This window comes from Cimex lectularius, unplaced genomic scaffold (genome assembly GCF_000648675.2).
Source record: "Cimex lectularius strain Harlan isolate CLEC.00 unplaced genomic scaffold, Clec_2.1 scaffold25, whole genome shotgun sequence".
In the NCBI taxonomy this organism is placed as follows: domain Eukaryota; kingdom Metazoa; phylum Arthropoda; class Insecta; order Hemiptera; family Cimicidae; genus Cimex; species Cimex lectularius.
This window is the reverse complement of record NW_019392633.1, coordinates 870,666-887,504: the sequence shown is the minus strand read 5'-3', so window position 1 is coordinate 887,504 and position 16,839 is coordinate 870,666. Positions and strand designations below refer to the sequence as shown.

Genomic DNA, 16,839 nt, shown 5'->3' with positions numbered 1-16,839 from the left:
TATAAAACGATGATTATATATATAAAATATCACTGCAAAATACTAATAAAAAGGATGAATATAAAGATAAATAAACACAAATCTTTTGAAGAATATTATTAAATGGAAGCAGTAAGATACAAATTGATTTACTTTTTGCGGCTTAATCTGACTGCCCATGAACCAAGTCGTACCTGTGGTCCATGCTTGGCGGGCACATTCTATGAGGCCCTGGGCTGGCTTCTGAGCCGTACAATAACTTATTATTTTTTCTTTTGATAAGGTAAATCCCTCAAAGTATAGTTTACGAATCTTCCCCAAAATAGTGCATTCAGAAACAAAATGGAGAACATTCTCCTCAGCACGTGAGTTGCAGAGCGTACAAATCGTGCATCCACCCAAGAAGCGATTCAGAGTTCAAGTACAGGTCTTCATATATGCATTTAATCACCGTCTAAGTCCTTCAATGACAGTCCCTCAAAAATATCTTTACTTAAAGTTAGTTAAACATACCTGTATGTAGAGAGCTGACTGTAAATCAACTGACTAGATTTGGCTAATTCTAAACATTCGCGACGATGTTGACTGGAGATCCTCGATAAGTGATTTGAAGACAAAAAAAACTAGGGCCGATGTTCTCCCTGGATGGAAGGTCTAAAAGGCTATATTGTTCGCCTGAGAACGCCATGTAAGAACCAGGAAACCTTCGAGTTGATAATATCGGTGATTGTGATTTTGGTTAAACTCGATTTGGGAAGCAAGCAGGTTTTTTGGACTTAGGCAAAATGAAGTTTTAGAGTACAAATAAAAACCTGGTCTGCGAAGGTTTTAAGATGTAACGTATAGTTCTCTATTATCACTTATTCCCGTAAAGTTACAAATGTTTCTTTTTAATATGTGATTAATAAAATACTACTCGACTAAAAATTTAGGAATCTGGCGTGATACTAAATTAACATTCTTCCTTCACACAGAAATCATTTGCAAATGGGCATACAAACTTCTAGAATTGCTTTATAGATCCTCTCATGCTTCACAGCAACCACTCCTTTAGTCTGTCTTTAAACTTCAATAGTTCGACAAGTTTTAAAATGCGCTATAATCCTGTTTGGTCTCCAAATACCAACATCAACATCCAAACATTATAAAATACAAGCGAAATTACTGTCTCCTTCCGCAACAAATCTTTTAATGAAGATGCTCTTCATGAAAGAAGAAATATGTCTGATATAATATTTATCCGCAGCCTTCTTAATAATAATATATCTCAATTTTCACGTCCCATTCATTCTTCCACACCCGCTTTAAAACAGTATTCTACCATCAATCAATATTCTATAATTAATCAGTATTCTACCATTCAAAAATTTCCCGTACCAACTACACTTCTCGCTCTCCCATGATTCCTCTGGTCAATATGCAACCCAACATTAAAACGTTGAGAGGAACTTGCACAACGGTCAATTAATATGTCTGGTGTATGTGTTTAAGTATGTATCTATATGTATGTGTTAATTGTTGCTGTGTGCATATATGTATGTATAATTATTTAATCTTATTTTCAAAATTCTTAATTCCAAATATTATTTTTGTATTCAAATATTGGTTTCTAAATTATACTTTATGCTATTATTTTAATATTGTCAATGGGCTATTGCTTGTAAATAAATAAACAAATTTGTATCTGGAAAAGGTATTTGCCATCCGATCCATTTGGTATTAAAAACATGTATTTTGTTTTATTTAGAACCTGAAGATGTTATGATATATCACGAAAAATCGGCACGTTTTTGAACTTTTTCTTCATCATGAGCAAAAATCTACATTGAAACAACAAATTATTGGTGGCATGGCGGATCCCTGCCCGGCAAAGCAAAAAAATAAAAAAATAAACAATAATAAAAATTATTACACGGGCTGTGAATAATTTTATTTTCGTACTGCACGAATATCCTGAATCAAGGTATGGTCTTGAAGAAAAAAAGCAAATTCAGTTGTTACTGCCTAGCTTTCGACCTATTTTAAGGTCATCATCAGGGCAAAACAATCTTAAATATGTCTACAAATGCAAAAAAAAATTTTGCGTCTCCGAACGGTTGAACACCTTTGGAAATATATACCCCACGATGGAAATTCAAATCAAAATGAATATTTTTGGTGAGGTCATTAAATAAATATAAATGTAATTATTGACGGATAATAGGGCATATTTGGATAGGCCAGATAAACAGATTGTAGGTTTTCTCTGTTCATAAAACTCAAATTGGTTTTATTTTGATTTGTGACTCAAACTTCTCTTGGTCTGTGGTGTTGCACCTGTAAAAGAATTCTGAAATGTCTAAAAGGTATTTTAGATGGTTTTTAAGGTTATTTTTTTATAGAAATATTTCAGGTGGAGTGAATATATTCATTTCATAGAATGAAAACGATGTTTCTATACTTTATGTTGGACAAACATACGTGTAGATGTTTATTCAGCCTGACAATCAGCATTGTGAACTCGAAATCAGGATAACTGTGAAAAACGGTTTGTGAGTAGATCCATAGTTTTCAATTAATTCAAAGTTCTCATGGTTGTATCGTGCGGTTAGTGAGTCAACTAGTTTTCATTTAAAATGTTTTGTTGAAGCACTTAAATGACTCATGCAATAAAATATACGACGTATATAATATAATATAAAACGATGATTTTCGCGTTTATACAAGTTTGATTTATTTTAAGTCCCCTTAGTTATTATCAATGAGAACAATTACTTTATTTATAAATAATCAATCAATTCTGTAACACGCATTCCACCACGCATTTGTCATGAATTATATGTCACTAAATCCCTCCTTTTTTAACGATTTTTTATTTACTTTGTTCCTATTGTGTTCATCGCCTTATCTGCAAATGTTTTATTTTCAATTCATTTTTTCTTCTACCAAATGAATTGGCGGCTTATGAATATTTTCCTTTGTTTTAACAGATATGCGGGTACAATACACGTTTCCATTTGTATTAATCGGCTTGTAAAGAGGATTTAGGGAAAATTCTCGAAATCTGCTAATCATCATAAGTTCAGTCATCATAGATTACGTTGTAATTGTCAACAACTTTACCAATTTGTTTACACTTTCATATTTTCGTGAAATATGTTTCATGAATCGAACCCCATAATCTTTTTTTTTTATTAAAAAAATTATATTATTATTTTTTTAACGAGGGCATTTCACTTACAAAGAGTTAGTTGTATGAACTCGTGCGGTCGGTATTTAAAAAAAAAGTCGGATTCGAGTGCAGAGCCTCTGGATTCGAACACAGGACTTTTACCTTTTACCTACATGGCAACGTCTAAACCGTTGCGGCACCGACGCCCCTCCCATAATCATTTTCCTTCAATAGAAAGTCGTTATTTATCAGAAAACCTTTCTGTATTTGCTGATTAATTATATATATATATTTTTTTTCAAATTTCTACCAGAAGCACTTGAATATTTCTGGAGTCGTTCATTCTTCGAGTGGTTTTAGGACTTCATAAGTGTACTGATCACAGTTTCCTTTTAACTGTATCCGACTATAGAAAAAACACTATATTCTGGAGGTTTGTGTTTATTCCTTATATAAAGTTTCGACTGGCTTACATGCTATCTGTTTAAAAAAGATTAACTAAGTAAATGGTAATAATCTTAAAGATAGACGTTTTGAAATTTATTTTCTTAAATCTTAGATGCTGATTATATTTGTGAAGGAAACTGGAAAATCGTGACAATGCCGTAAATAATGTAGTTTACTTATTTTAAATATATGTATTTTTTCACAGATTTTTAACTTAGTTACTTCTCCTTTTGTACAACTGTTCATGTATAACTGAGTTGTTAGATAATCTTCATCTATGAAATGTAGTTATAATTTTTAGTCCTTTTGTAATGCTCTGTTATATTACATTCCCAGATTGATTTTCTAGCTCTTTTGTTTTATAAATTTCATCCTCCTTTGAAGGCTTTTTAAAAATATTCTTTAACTTTGGTTTGTGTGTGTATATTTAGCCGATCGTTTTATGAAAACTTTTGGGAGGGGGACAGTGACATTGTATAATTGCAAAAATTTGATTTCCTGTAACCCGATGTCGAATACGTGGTTAATTCTCGGACACTTTTGGTCCAAAGCTCCGTCCATGTGTCCGGCATGCAGGGAAAGTTTGCTAGATGTGTCTCACTCCTTGTCTCATAACTCATATGTACATATGTCACGCTAGCGGTCATGGATTTGATTCCCGGCATAGCCCCTTGCTTTTCAAGTCCGCGATACCCGTCGTTAGACGTTCAGCCACCAGTATGACAGGAATTACTTTTGCTTTACTTTACTTTGTATAGAGAGCGAATAGTATAGATGGAAAGCCATAGGATATACGGCAAGGCGGCGATACTTTTGAGCCCCAATTCTGATCTTCGGTAACAATGGGGTGCTCTATATGATGCTTTTTCTGTTAAATATATTGCGAGAGTGTATTTAAAGTCGTGGGTCTGTAGTTTGAAATGGCTGATGTATGAATATCGAGTGCTCCATCGCTCTACTTGTTGATTCGGATGAATGTAAGAGAGAATGCATTTAAAAGAATGATTGAGAATGTAAATATGGAATATTAATTTTCGGTGAGCATGATGTAGAAGACCAGTTATGTATATATCCCGGACTGCAAACAACATGAGATGGGTACAGTCAATTGTCTCGGCTTACCCCCCCCCCACTGTAAACAGTTTCACAATTCAGTAGAGTTGTGTGGATATGTAAATGCTTCGTTTCATGGATATCTCTCAATTTTAGAATTGTCACTTCAAGTGGTTGATGTTTGAACTTATTACCGTAATATGGAAAAGTCTTAAAAAGAGTACACCAACACCAATTCTTTTATGATCCTCAATCCTGAATCAAACAAAATCTCAAAAAATACTTGTCTATCGTAAATTTGTATTCGTTGGTATATTTAAATTGGTGTAGTAGAAACTCTTGTGAAATACATACATTATGTAAAAGTGGTTTTTCCTCACATTCGTATTCTATTCGTATTTTATGGCTATGTTTTTATTCTTAGCACTCTGTTGTGGTTTTCCTGGTCGTTTAGTTATAAGGTTAGTCAATAATTTGTATATACCTTTTCAGGCCTCTTAGTCATGATTGAAATAAAAGTTGGATGGAGTACAATTTGGAACTATATTTTAAGTAAATAATTTTGCTTAGTTGCTATTTTTGTTGTGTAGATAGCATCTTCCAAAACAATGCCAACAGCTTTTGTAAACATTTTTTACGTAGGTCGTTGGAAGTTGTTCTGATTCGTCCCGTAAATATATATATAATGTGTTGTTGTTTTAAAAAGTAAAAAATCTGGTGTATTCATCAATGATACCACTTTTTGTTATCCTACATTATCTTTGACACAGTAAACAATTTATTTGAAAGTTAACTGCATGTTGTAATTTGTATCTTGTTTATTTTAATCTATTCAGTAATGTACATTATCGTTTTATAGAAAATCTAAATTCCGGGAGCACGAAGCTACCCTTTTTATTGTCATTTTAGATGCGATAAAGTTTACATTTTACATTTTGGAGACTGTTTAATTATTACTACGAGTACTTTACTTTTTTCCCATATGCTTTAAAAACTTTACATTTCATATTTTATGTTGTGCTCGAAACAAAAGCTGTTAATTTCATAATTTCTTCTAAACATTTTTTCCAACAGCTGTAAATTTTTAAGTCGTTTATTTTCTGATATTATAATGAGGTTAGCGCTGTCAAAATTGTCTCTCTGATTATCTCCCTAGATCAAAATTCCTCTTGTTTGAAACTTCAGGTCGTGATAGTATTTTGCTGTTGTCGGCTCAGAAGCTTCGTGTAAGTTTATTAAGGGGGCAGTGACCCGTTTCATTACCTCAACGCTATTGTACTACTAATTCAAACATGTGATAATCCCTTAGGCAATCTTAGTTTAGAAAAGTTTTATAGAGAATCCTAGCCAGATTTTAGCATAAAATGTTTCCGTTGTGCGCCCAAGAATTAGGAGGAGGGTATTTAGTTGATGACACAATGCCACCAGACTTCAGCCTCTTGGTAAGACATAGATTCTTATTTTCTCTACTCGAGTACTGTTTCGTCGCTCGGTACTTCTTACTCTTCAAAATATTTAATTTAAACACATTTAAAATCAACAAATATTTCTTTCTCAAAATCACTGAATATAGTGAGTTTTATTTGCTCTTTGTTTCTTTGAATCAAATCAGTACAATATTTACGACGAGATTGAAAAAAAATATCTGTTGCCGCCGGTACAATTTAGTAAAACCTGAGTTTTCCCCTTCCTCACTCTCTCAACTATTCATAAAGACGCATTCTATGGCCATTGTGAACGTTTCAATAGTGTTTGTTGTATAAAAAAAAGGAAAAGCATATTTTTCATCCATTTTCCCGAAACCAAATTGAACTTTTACAACAGTTGCAATTGCGTAGTAGGTTTCTTTGTCGAGTTGGCTGGCGGTCCGTCCGTTCTTAATTACAATTTTATAAATGGTGTTTTATTCTAGTAATAAAATAATTATTTTGTATGTTTTCAGGATCATACGGATAACTACAACAAAAATTACGAACCCAGGAGGAAACGGTATGTAAAGGTTTTAAATTGTATTGAATATTAGGATAATTTCTCATCCCGTTGTTAAAAGAAGTCATCCTCTTACTCATCGGTAGCACGAAAAAAATTGTTAATAATGTCCATAAATATACGAAATGCTGTCCAGGATTGCATTAAACATGAACCCATCTCTCCTATCATTATTATAGATGTAGTTCAAAAACAACCGTTCACAACTTCCACAACATTATCAACTATTTTTTTCGTTTTTTTAAAGAGATTTACTTGCATTTTTGTGTACATGAATACATATAGCGCTGACCATACATGTTGTTCATACTTGACATTTTATTACAGGCCTGAAAGTGAGCCGAATAACGTTTTATTATTTACGATTATCAACCCAGTTTATCCGATCACAGTGGTAAGTGGAACTCATAACAAAATAGAAACATTTAGGTACACTTATATTATTTTTTAATTCCTACTGTTTTATTTTTTTATATATTTTTTCCTGAAATGTGCGGTTGACCATAACATTACATTATTACGGTGTTGTTTTTACTCTTACAATAGTTTCATGATTACGCCCAATACAGTAATTAACTTCAATTTTTTTTCACCTATCAAAACACACAACATTAATTCTGTACTTATAGATTAATATTAATATATTCTTTCAATTCTTTCCTTAAAATTTACAATTTACCAACTTATGAGGTTTATGATAAAATGTTGGAATTAATTCGTATTGAATATCTACAAAAACTTTAATATCTACACCCTTTAATATCCAACTATTTTTTTTTGCTTTTTACATTACACGCTGAATAGTACGAAATCAACAGACCCGGTACATAATGCTTTCTAACATCTGTGATTCACTCTGCAAAAACGCTTCGCAATAATATTTTAATTCTGTTCTCACGATTTTTTAAAATCTGTTTTAAATCAGGTTGTCGAGTAACATATTTTTTCACTATATCCTGACTGTTAATTTTAGATAAATCGTAAGCACAGGCTTATATATAATGTAACGTTGGAATTTTTTATGCGATTTGCAGTGCGAATCCACCTTTCGAATTGTATTACCAATTAGGAGGTTTTATAGTTTAGGAAACTAAAAACGATTATTAGTGGTAAGGCATGTACGCAGTGTGATAATTAATGGCTTACTTGTGATATAGAATAGAATTGTTGCACTTCATAATTTTCTATTAATTGATTTTTCCAATATCTATTAGATTGCAGTTGACAAATTCAATATCCCTTGTTAAAATAAACACGTTATCATCGATTACACGTTCAAATAAAAGAGGGCTTAACGAGTCGAAATTGGATTTTTTTCTGTTAGTGCTTGCATGACTATGCCAGCCGAGTAAGGAAAAAAAACCGAGAGCATTTTGTTCGGACCGCTGTCTTATCAAAATAGACAGTCGGTTTCTTGCTAGCTGAGGCTCTTGAAGTCACAAGAATAAATACGTTTGTCTTTCGTTGATGGTTTGCATGTTTCAATAGAGGATGGAAAGTGAGTTATTGCTTCGTTTGTTCGGTTGATTGTCAGTCAAAATCAAATGTTCGTCTTCTCACGAAGTTGAAACGATCATGTGTATTTTACTGTGTCATTTTTCCAAGTATAAATTGAATTAATAAGTTACGGATGGAATGCAAATATATATTGAAAAGTTTGAGCAATTTCTGGTCTTCTTGAGAGGGCGGGAGCTGTTTTCACAGTCCGTTGACAATGATGGACATGATTTCATTATTGGATAACAAACGTCAACCCTGTTCATTCTTTCATTAATATGAAATGAGAATTGTGTCGTCGAACGGTCTAAATCAGTTGAAACCAGCAACCCGTCAAAACAAGTGTTGTTTGCTCTTGGGAAAGTGGATACTTTTTGATTTATAGAGGGAGTGGATAGACGAACCAAGACCAGTCACTAATTGTAAACAGGTAAACAAATAAAACTTTCCAGCCAATTTCCTCGATGGAAAATACTTTCGGTTGGAGAAAATTTGAATTTGTTTTGTCATTTTACTGTCAAACCATTTCGATAGGCTGTAATTAAATCTTTCGACTAATAAGAACAAAGAATTCAAACAACACATACGCCAAGGTGGTCGACACAATTCGTTTATCGTACAACCTACTAAATCCTTAAATCGATGATTTTATCTAAAGAAGAGTTCGAGGGTTGTGTACCTTTTGTAAAGTAAGTAATTCCATAGTTGGAATAGTTTGCTTTGGCTGTTTCTCGATTGGCTTAAATTGGTTTAAACTACCCAAATGACTTATCACTATTTGCTTGAAGCAAATGTATATTTCACAAAACCAATAAATTTTTCTGCCAACGGTAAATTAATGCTCTAGGAAATGTTAGTTCAAATTAGTTAATTTACCTATAATACCTATATTACTATAAATTGCCTAGCTTATGCATGTCATAGTAGATATGGTCGTAAATATGTTCCGGTTACTAGTTATAAAGCTTTATTTTTTACCTAGGATATGATAATCATAGTAGCAACTTCTCACGATTATTCACTTCACACCCTTTCCACTTTCACACAACAAAAGACCGCGGTTTTGCCGGTACAAAATCGAGTAACATTCATTGATTATTAACTTTCACATGTAGAGGCATATTCAAAGATGGACTTTATAGGTAATTTTAATATATCAAAAAGTCGTTTACAATCATAACCGTGAAGTTTTAGGTTATTATCTACTACTTTACTTTATTTTCCGTCATAATATTGTTTTTTAAGGTTAGGTTTTGAGTAAATATAAAATTACCTAAAAATCTAATATAGAGAATAAACCTTAATACGATCACTGCGGGACCTATTTTGTTAGACTTGTTTATCAGACGAATATTTTAAAATAAATGAGCGCTTTGACGCATTAAGAAGAAAAAATGTTTAGTTTAGTATATAATTTTCAAAGATTGTTACTCTTTGTTGCCGATTGTGTAAATTTCAATTGTATCAGAAAAAATTCAGTGTGTAAATTCTTATCCATCCTTCTTTCCTGGAATTTTTGGAAATTTAAACCTCTTATATGGTTAACCGCTTTTTGTATATATTCAGCTATTTCAAGACATCTCATCATTTTTGAGGTGTGGAGTCTAATTAGGGTACACTAGATCACCAAATATTGATCTTTTAATTGTATGCTGACTATGGACGGTAGTTAAAAAATTGCATTTGTTGTATTGTTAAGTTGTGATGCATTTATCTCCACAAGAAGTGGTGTTAATCTTTTAATGAGAACACGAAAAAACCTAAATACCTTGAAAGACATGAAGCATTTTGTGAGCTACATGTGTAAGGTTTAGGGATAGTTTAGAGGGATTACATAAAAATAGTTACCCTTTTAAAATACATGTATATTACTACATGTATTGTTGACGCCGGCTTCGGCATACTAAACCCGTAACGCATAAACACTCTGCGTGACTGTACTGTATAACTACGCCGTGATGCTGCCTGGAATTGCGAACTTTGAAAGTCAAGTTGATTGAATATCTCGTGCATATTAAGTTATGGTACAAAGTCAGTCAAAGCGTAGATTTTTCGATAACAGAAAATCAAATATTTACCCAGTTTAACTTAGTCAACAAATTTCTAACAAAAACTTAATATGTGTATGTGTAGTAAATCATTTCATGGGCAAGGTCGATTTCCATTGGTTGTTGTAATAGTGATTGTCGGCTGAATGGGCGTGAAAATTCTCTTTTTTTTCTCACATGTTTTAAGCACTATACAACCTATTCGGGCGTTTTGATTTTTCTGTTTCAGGTCAATGTATTGTTTTGTTTACGGAGTGTTTGTTTCCCCTCATTTGTTCCTTGGGTTGCCAAATTAGTAAAAAAATAAATATAACATACACACTCTCACACATAATTAACATAGAAATGCGCTTCCTTCCCCTTCCAGAACGCCGCAACCTCCAGACCCTCCCCCCAGAACAGAAAGCATTTGTTCTATTAATATTTTTGAGGAAAAAAGTGCAGTGAAGTAAGGTCAAAATAGACTGGTTCGACAGCATGTTAATGAAAGCACAAATCGTTCATTTTAAGTGATTTGTTTTAAAAGGTTAAGGTTGAGTGGCAGTTGGCCAAAAATCCGTCACTTATTTTTGTTTCCTATCTTCTTCAGTGAGCGGTGATTATTTGATGAATAGCACCTAATTTAGATTTGACTAAAAGTTTAGTTTGACTAAAATCATTGTTTATAATTGGAGTGCACATTGGAACAGTCGATATATTAACAATAAACCTAAGAAATTTCTTTTTGATTAAAAAAAAAAAATGTGCAGCAGAAGTTGTAATAAATCATTTTGGTGAATAAAACATTTCTGTCCGGTACAATTTCAATTGTTAAATTTGTTAGCAGGTTGTCCGACTTTTGAGATTGACCGTCGGGTGATTAAATAATTACCATGTGATGACCTGTAAACGTACTGCGCAACTATTACACAACGCTTTCAATAAATAAATGTATATAATACGAAGAAAACATTCCTTTAACAAACGTCATGTGGGCAGTTCGGGATTAAACCTCGGTCATGTCCAAAAGTTTGGCTCTGGGTCTTTAACCTAGTCCTATAACCCTCAACGCATGCAAATTACAAACTAAACATATATCACCCATTCTCTCAGACATCCTTAAGTATTTTTATTTATACGTATTCACACCCACACACCTATCCAGTTATGTAGTGTTATACTGTACAGTGTCTCTGTTTTCTCTTCGATGAATGCGGGGTGTAATTTGTTTTATTTTTTATGATATATTTATATTTTTTTATATGCTGTTGTTAAAGTTAAGGAGATAAGGCTTAGCACTGTTTAGTTAATTAGCTCAGTAGATTTAGATAGTTGTTGATCTTTACTATTACTCCTTATCTAAAATTGTTGATTCATCACACAGAGTTAATGATACTTTGGCAAACTTTTAATAATCTTACTTAAACCAGCACTAAAACTTCGTGAACTTTTCGAACTTTAGACCCATCTCTCGGATTCACTAGTGACTGCTATCGAACCGACCATATTACTTACTATATTATAGATTTTTACCAAAGACAAATTCATTAATTTAAAATCAGGAGTAAACATTAAGTGAGAACTTGAATAATTTAATTTAAAATCGTGTGAAAATTAGGTACCCAATTGTATATTCTAGATATAATTTAGACTTTGATTAATCATATGAAGTATAAATAAAATTAGTTAATTTTCTAGCATGGAAAAACATCAATAACTGTTCAATTGAAGTGGTTTATAAGGTCTATAAAAATGATTGCTACATACTTAATTTCTACAGCAAATTTATCCAGTAAATTAGAAATATAATTAATTATGAATTTATAAATATAATTTTAATGTGACTTATTAAGAAACAACTACTGATACGTTCCCAGGACTCTAAACTCCCCTCATATCAATATATATTTTATGGTACAAAGGAGTTACACTTGTATTCTCCCTATCATTAAACTTAAATGGGCTGAATTATTGTTTCTACAAAGAAAATTGGATTTATGTAGAAGTACGTTACATGCGTTGAGTCGAGAGATAAAAAGTCTGCAAGTGAACGGTACCTAAAAGTAAAGTCCGTAAATGCCTTTCTCCTTAAATTGTAACGTTTAATTAAGAATATTCAACGAGAATTAGATATACTTAATTACTTAAGAAACTATAATTAAATATTGAAAAGAGTGATAATTTATTCAAGTCTCTAGGTAAGTGAGTTAGTGCGGGTCGGCTCGGACGTTCCTTCCCTCTCAGACCCCTATTTCTGATAATTCTGTCGCCAACCGCAATAACAGCGATTTGTGTTTATCCCTTTTGCCCTGAAGGTATATTTGTATTGCATACACCCTTTGCAATGAGATGGAATTTGCGCGGTGGTCCTTATTATGATTAGTCGGGTCTCGTCTGTGTTTACCCGACTGATCGTTAAAGACCTTTCACGGGATATCTCTCCCGTATCATTCTTCGAATAAGGAGCTAACTATTGGATGGCAACAATGGTTCTATTTACAAAAAGTTTTTCGCGGTTATTATATGGATTTCGATTTGTCTATACGTACCTGTAGATTTTATTTACCCTGTCGATGAGCATTTAAGCGCTCGAAATCCTGATAACGGCGAAAAACAGTACGTTAGTATTAGAACTATCTTTGTCATCCAACGAATTGATATACTCACTCCGTCATAACTATTTCTGTAGAGGTTAGGATGTCTCCTTTTCATATTCCTGTGCCCGTAGAATCAGTCTGTCTTTGACGAGACGAATTGTGTTACTCATATTGAAGAACTTCTCATGATGACTCAATGCTGCATTGAGAATAGAGATTAATCGCCCTAAATGCTCAAGCTGTCGCATGTGTCGTCATATTTTCTTCAGGGGCCGACATTTCCTTGGCAGTGACAAGCTGTCGGCACTTCGACTGAAAGCGAAGTTCAAATAATTTTAAACTGCTGTGTACCGAGGTGGCGGCCCTGGGTTGGGTCGGATAGGTGAAAAAATCGCCATCGCTATATTCTTCCTGACAAGGAACTGCGCATGTGCCTCTTGTTGCCAATACCTTTGCAAATCCTGGTCGCAATATCTTTCTTTTTCCTTCATAAATAAGCCAACAGTCTGACTCCGCAATGTCCTAATTAATTAATTTTATTTTTCATCCTCACTTTATTCATAGACCTTATTCCTTTTACCGGTTGCAACTGCATATATTGCAACTGCAAATTGTACATCGGCTGTATATTGAACATCAACGGTAATTCAAAAATAATAAATTTTGAAGTAAAAATTTTTGTATACACGTTATCACAATTTTTGCCACGACCGAGGAATTATCCCGGATTGTTTGTAATTGTAAAGTTGTGCACGTTTCTTATCGACCCGAGTGTCAAAGCCTGTCAGGGTGTAACACGGTCCCAGGGTAGGAGACTCCTTCCAACCATTTTTCCCCACGTCATCATAAACTGGTAGGGTTTCAATGGCGTTGAGTGGTCTCCGATTCTGCATGGATCTCCTTCATACCACATTTATATTACACAGTATTCTCTCCCTGTTATTAGTCCAACGACCTTACCAGTTTAATAACTTTAAGAGTTTTCCAACTTTCTTAATCTAGAAATACTAACAAAATAAAATATTGTTAAATGTAATAAATTTAATAATAAATGTTAAAACAAATCTGCAATCTTCTAAAGATACATGTTTTATACATATACATGTTTTAGTTGGTCGTATTAAACAAAGTAATTATTTTAATTGATTTGTAATTTTTATGCACATTGAGGTTGAGTTGAAAAATGAGTGTCACGAGCCGGACTTGAACCCATGAATCCGCTCGTGGCACTAATTTTTTTATGCAGTCACATTGCATAAAAAATAATAAATCAATTAGATATTAATTTATAACAGTATTTTTCCTGCGGAGCATCAAAAAATCGTTCCTTTTTTAATATGTTACTGAACAAAACTCAAAAGTATTTCAGGATGATATTGTGTTGAGATCTGCGGTGTTTCGGTTTCCGATCATCTAGGTCGGCATATTATCGGTTTAATGTGTTGTTAAGACGTGTTTCGTCATTTGACCATCTTCGGATACTAGTTTTGTTTTTCGTATTCATCTTTTGTAAATTTATTGTTTGAATTGTAGAAGGGATGATACTGGAAATGATGATTGATGGAGTGAGTGCGGCGTTCAATCCTTTTTTAAAAAAGATAGTTCCTACTCACAGTAAGTCTTACTGTGAGTAGAAACTTATCTTTTTTTAAAAAAAGGATGATACTGGGTTTAAACCTATTAAGCACACAACGGACGCATTCTAGAACAGCTTCGATCTAGGACGAACAGAAAATAAAATTAATGTTTATATTTATATCGTGATAATTAACTTTTAAAACTCAAATTCACTTGATGTTTAAATGTAACTAGTCTAAACAAATAGCTGGAATATTATTTGAAGTAATGTGCAATAATTAATAGCTCGAACCCATTTTCTTATACATAGGAATGTTAGTGGTACGTAATAGAACGATTCGATCCTATTTATAGTTATAAACTCTTCTGTCTCTCTTACACCTATTTATACCGCGGACACGTACAAATGAGTGTTCAGTTTAGTGGGGGATAGGTTTGGCCGAATTTAAGTTCCCTTTGAGTAGGGGAATAGTTGAATTAATTGGTCTGTTCTAGCTGTCCTAGCCACCTGACTCATATTAATCCGAATTTGAGATTCGATTGATGTCGATAATTGGTTAAGAAACTCACCGTCTCTATCGCTATTACTCGTCTCTAACCGGGACTCGAGAACGTGTATTTCGGGAATGGTTACAAATGTACAGGTGGGCGACACGGAGGATATTTTTGTTCCCTCTTGGTAACGGACCATTAGTCCACACTCATCCAACACCTCATGCACACAACCATTTGCCATGACTTCTTTCTTACTTGCTTTAACTACGTGTCTGCTCCTTTCCTTTGGCCGATAGGTCTTCATTATAATGATTACTGTATTATCCAAGAAAAGAAGGTTTGACAATTTGTTGAGTGTTGAGGCGAGCAGTCCGAAATTTCTACGAAACCGAAACAAGATGTAATGAATACTGGATTAAACGGTCTAGGTATACACTAAATTGATGAAAAGCCGTAGTTATCGGGGCTTGATGGCCAAGGTCGGTGGAGACCCAGACACAAAATCAACTATCCATAGCGATTGGATATGTTTATTTTCTCTGAATTGAGTTTGTTAAAAACAATCCGAGGAATATCTAGTACTATTGGGTAGCGTGAATGATGCGCGCGCGTCTGTGTAATTTATATCGTGAATGGCAGGGTTTATCTTCAATTAATCCGAGGACTATCGAGTACTCTGGGGTAGTGTGAATGTAATTTATTAGCGTGAATATAGGGGCTCATCCCCAATTTCCCGAGGAATATCGATTATCTGGGGTAGTGTGAACACTCACATACATGTTTTTTGTCTTTCTGTGTAATTTGTCTTATTTTATCCACAATTGACGAGGTTCTAAGATAAAACGCAAGAAATATAAGAAAAGAAATGCAAAGCTAAAGGAGAGAGGGCTGGCGATGTTAAATATATTTTGTCACCATTACTTTTGTTGCACAATTTAACAACTCTAACTACATATTATCAAAATGAAATATCCCGTGGAAAATAAGAGACAGAAATTAAATAATTGTATATTGTTCGGGTGCTGTAAGGAAAATATACGACCTGTTGCCCGCAAAAAAGCTCTTCCCATTTTCCCTTTTGTCCCTTAGAATATTTCTAAATATCTATCTCCATTTTCCGAGATTTATCATGCTTTTGTCATTGTTTCGCCCTTTTATCTAATGTAAGGCGCTTTCGTTATATATTACTGCATTCAGCCACATCCCTTCTTTTCAAAGAAGAACGACATGGAGAAATCTATGGTCTTTTCATCAGGTTCCATATATCGTGACTTCTATCGAAATCATCACTTTCTGTCCAAAAAATATTTATTATTGGGATTCAAATTTGTGAGAATGCATTCTACGAAAGTGGCTTAGCCTACGTGTTTGATTGGTCGACACGACTTTAGCTGCTGTTTACAAAGTGGTAAATGACAAAAAAATTCTTTTTTCTTTTGCAAATTGATACTGTTTCGTAACATAATGACGTGCTAAAAAGTGATAGGGGAAAATAAGGAAACATAAAGAAAATTAATATTAATGCAAAAGATTTATATTGTACAGTATTTCTTTTCCTTATTATTGAAAATTGTGTTATTTTACAAAAAGGCACCATCGCATATACGTTTAGGAAGAGCGAAAATGTTTTGACTGTCCCATTTGCTCAGACGAAGTATACTTTTACAATAAAGGAACCTTATTCTAAAATCGACACAACCATTTTTCGTGTAGTCGTCTGTTCTACGTAATATTTTAATTTGACTTAACAATTTTCTTGCATTTGCACGACATACATAGTTGTTTAGTAGCTAATGAGTTTTTTTTATAATTTAATGAGCTGGCAACCTGTTTAAATAAAATTAGGAGTTAAAATTATAGAAAAATTATTTAGCTAAGATTTAACTGCACAGACCCATCGTAATAATGAATTATGTTTGTTTCAGGATGTACTTCATACTATTTGCAAACCAAACGGCCAAGTGCTCCGTATCGTCATATTCAAGAAGAATGGTGTTCAAGCCATGGTTGAATATCCTTTAATACT

General features: G+C 33.4%; 1 protein-coding gene across 14 annotated transcripts in view; it reads left to right on the top strand.

Moving 5' to 3' along the window:
• Positions 1-16,839, top strand: part of LOC106668733 (heterogeneous nuclear ribonucleoprotein L) — a 74,397-nt gene that overhangs the window by 2,802 nt on the left and 54,756 nt on the right. For 7 of the 14 annotated variants that reach the window (XM_014397732.2, XM_014397734.2, XM_014397729.2 and 4 more), the window contains exons 1-5: positions 5,635-5,856; positions 5,940-6,072; positions 6,573-6,619; positions 6,947-7,013; positions 16,739-16,824. In XM_014397732.2, coding sequence (XP_014253218.1) covers positions 5,995-6,072; positions 6,573-6,619; positions 6,947-7,013; positions 16,739-16,824 — 278 coding nt within the window. In that variant the 5' untranslated portion in view covers positions 5,635-5,856; positions 5,940-5,994. Of the gene's footprint in view, positions 1-5,634; positions 5,857-5,939; positions 6,073-6,572; positions 6,620-6,946; positions 7,014-16,738; positions 16,825-16,839 lie in introns of those variants that run through there. The other 7 variants (XM_014397735.2, XM_014397730.2, XM_014397727.2 and 4 more) reach the window with 2 other exon arrangements.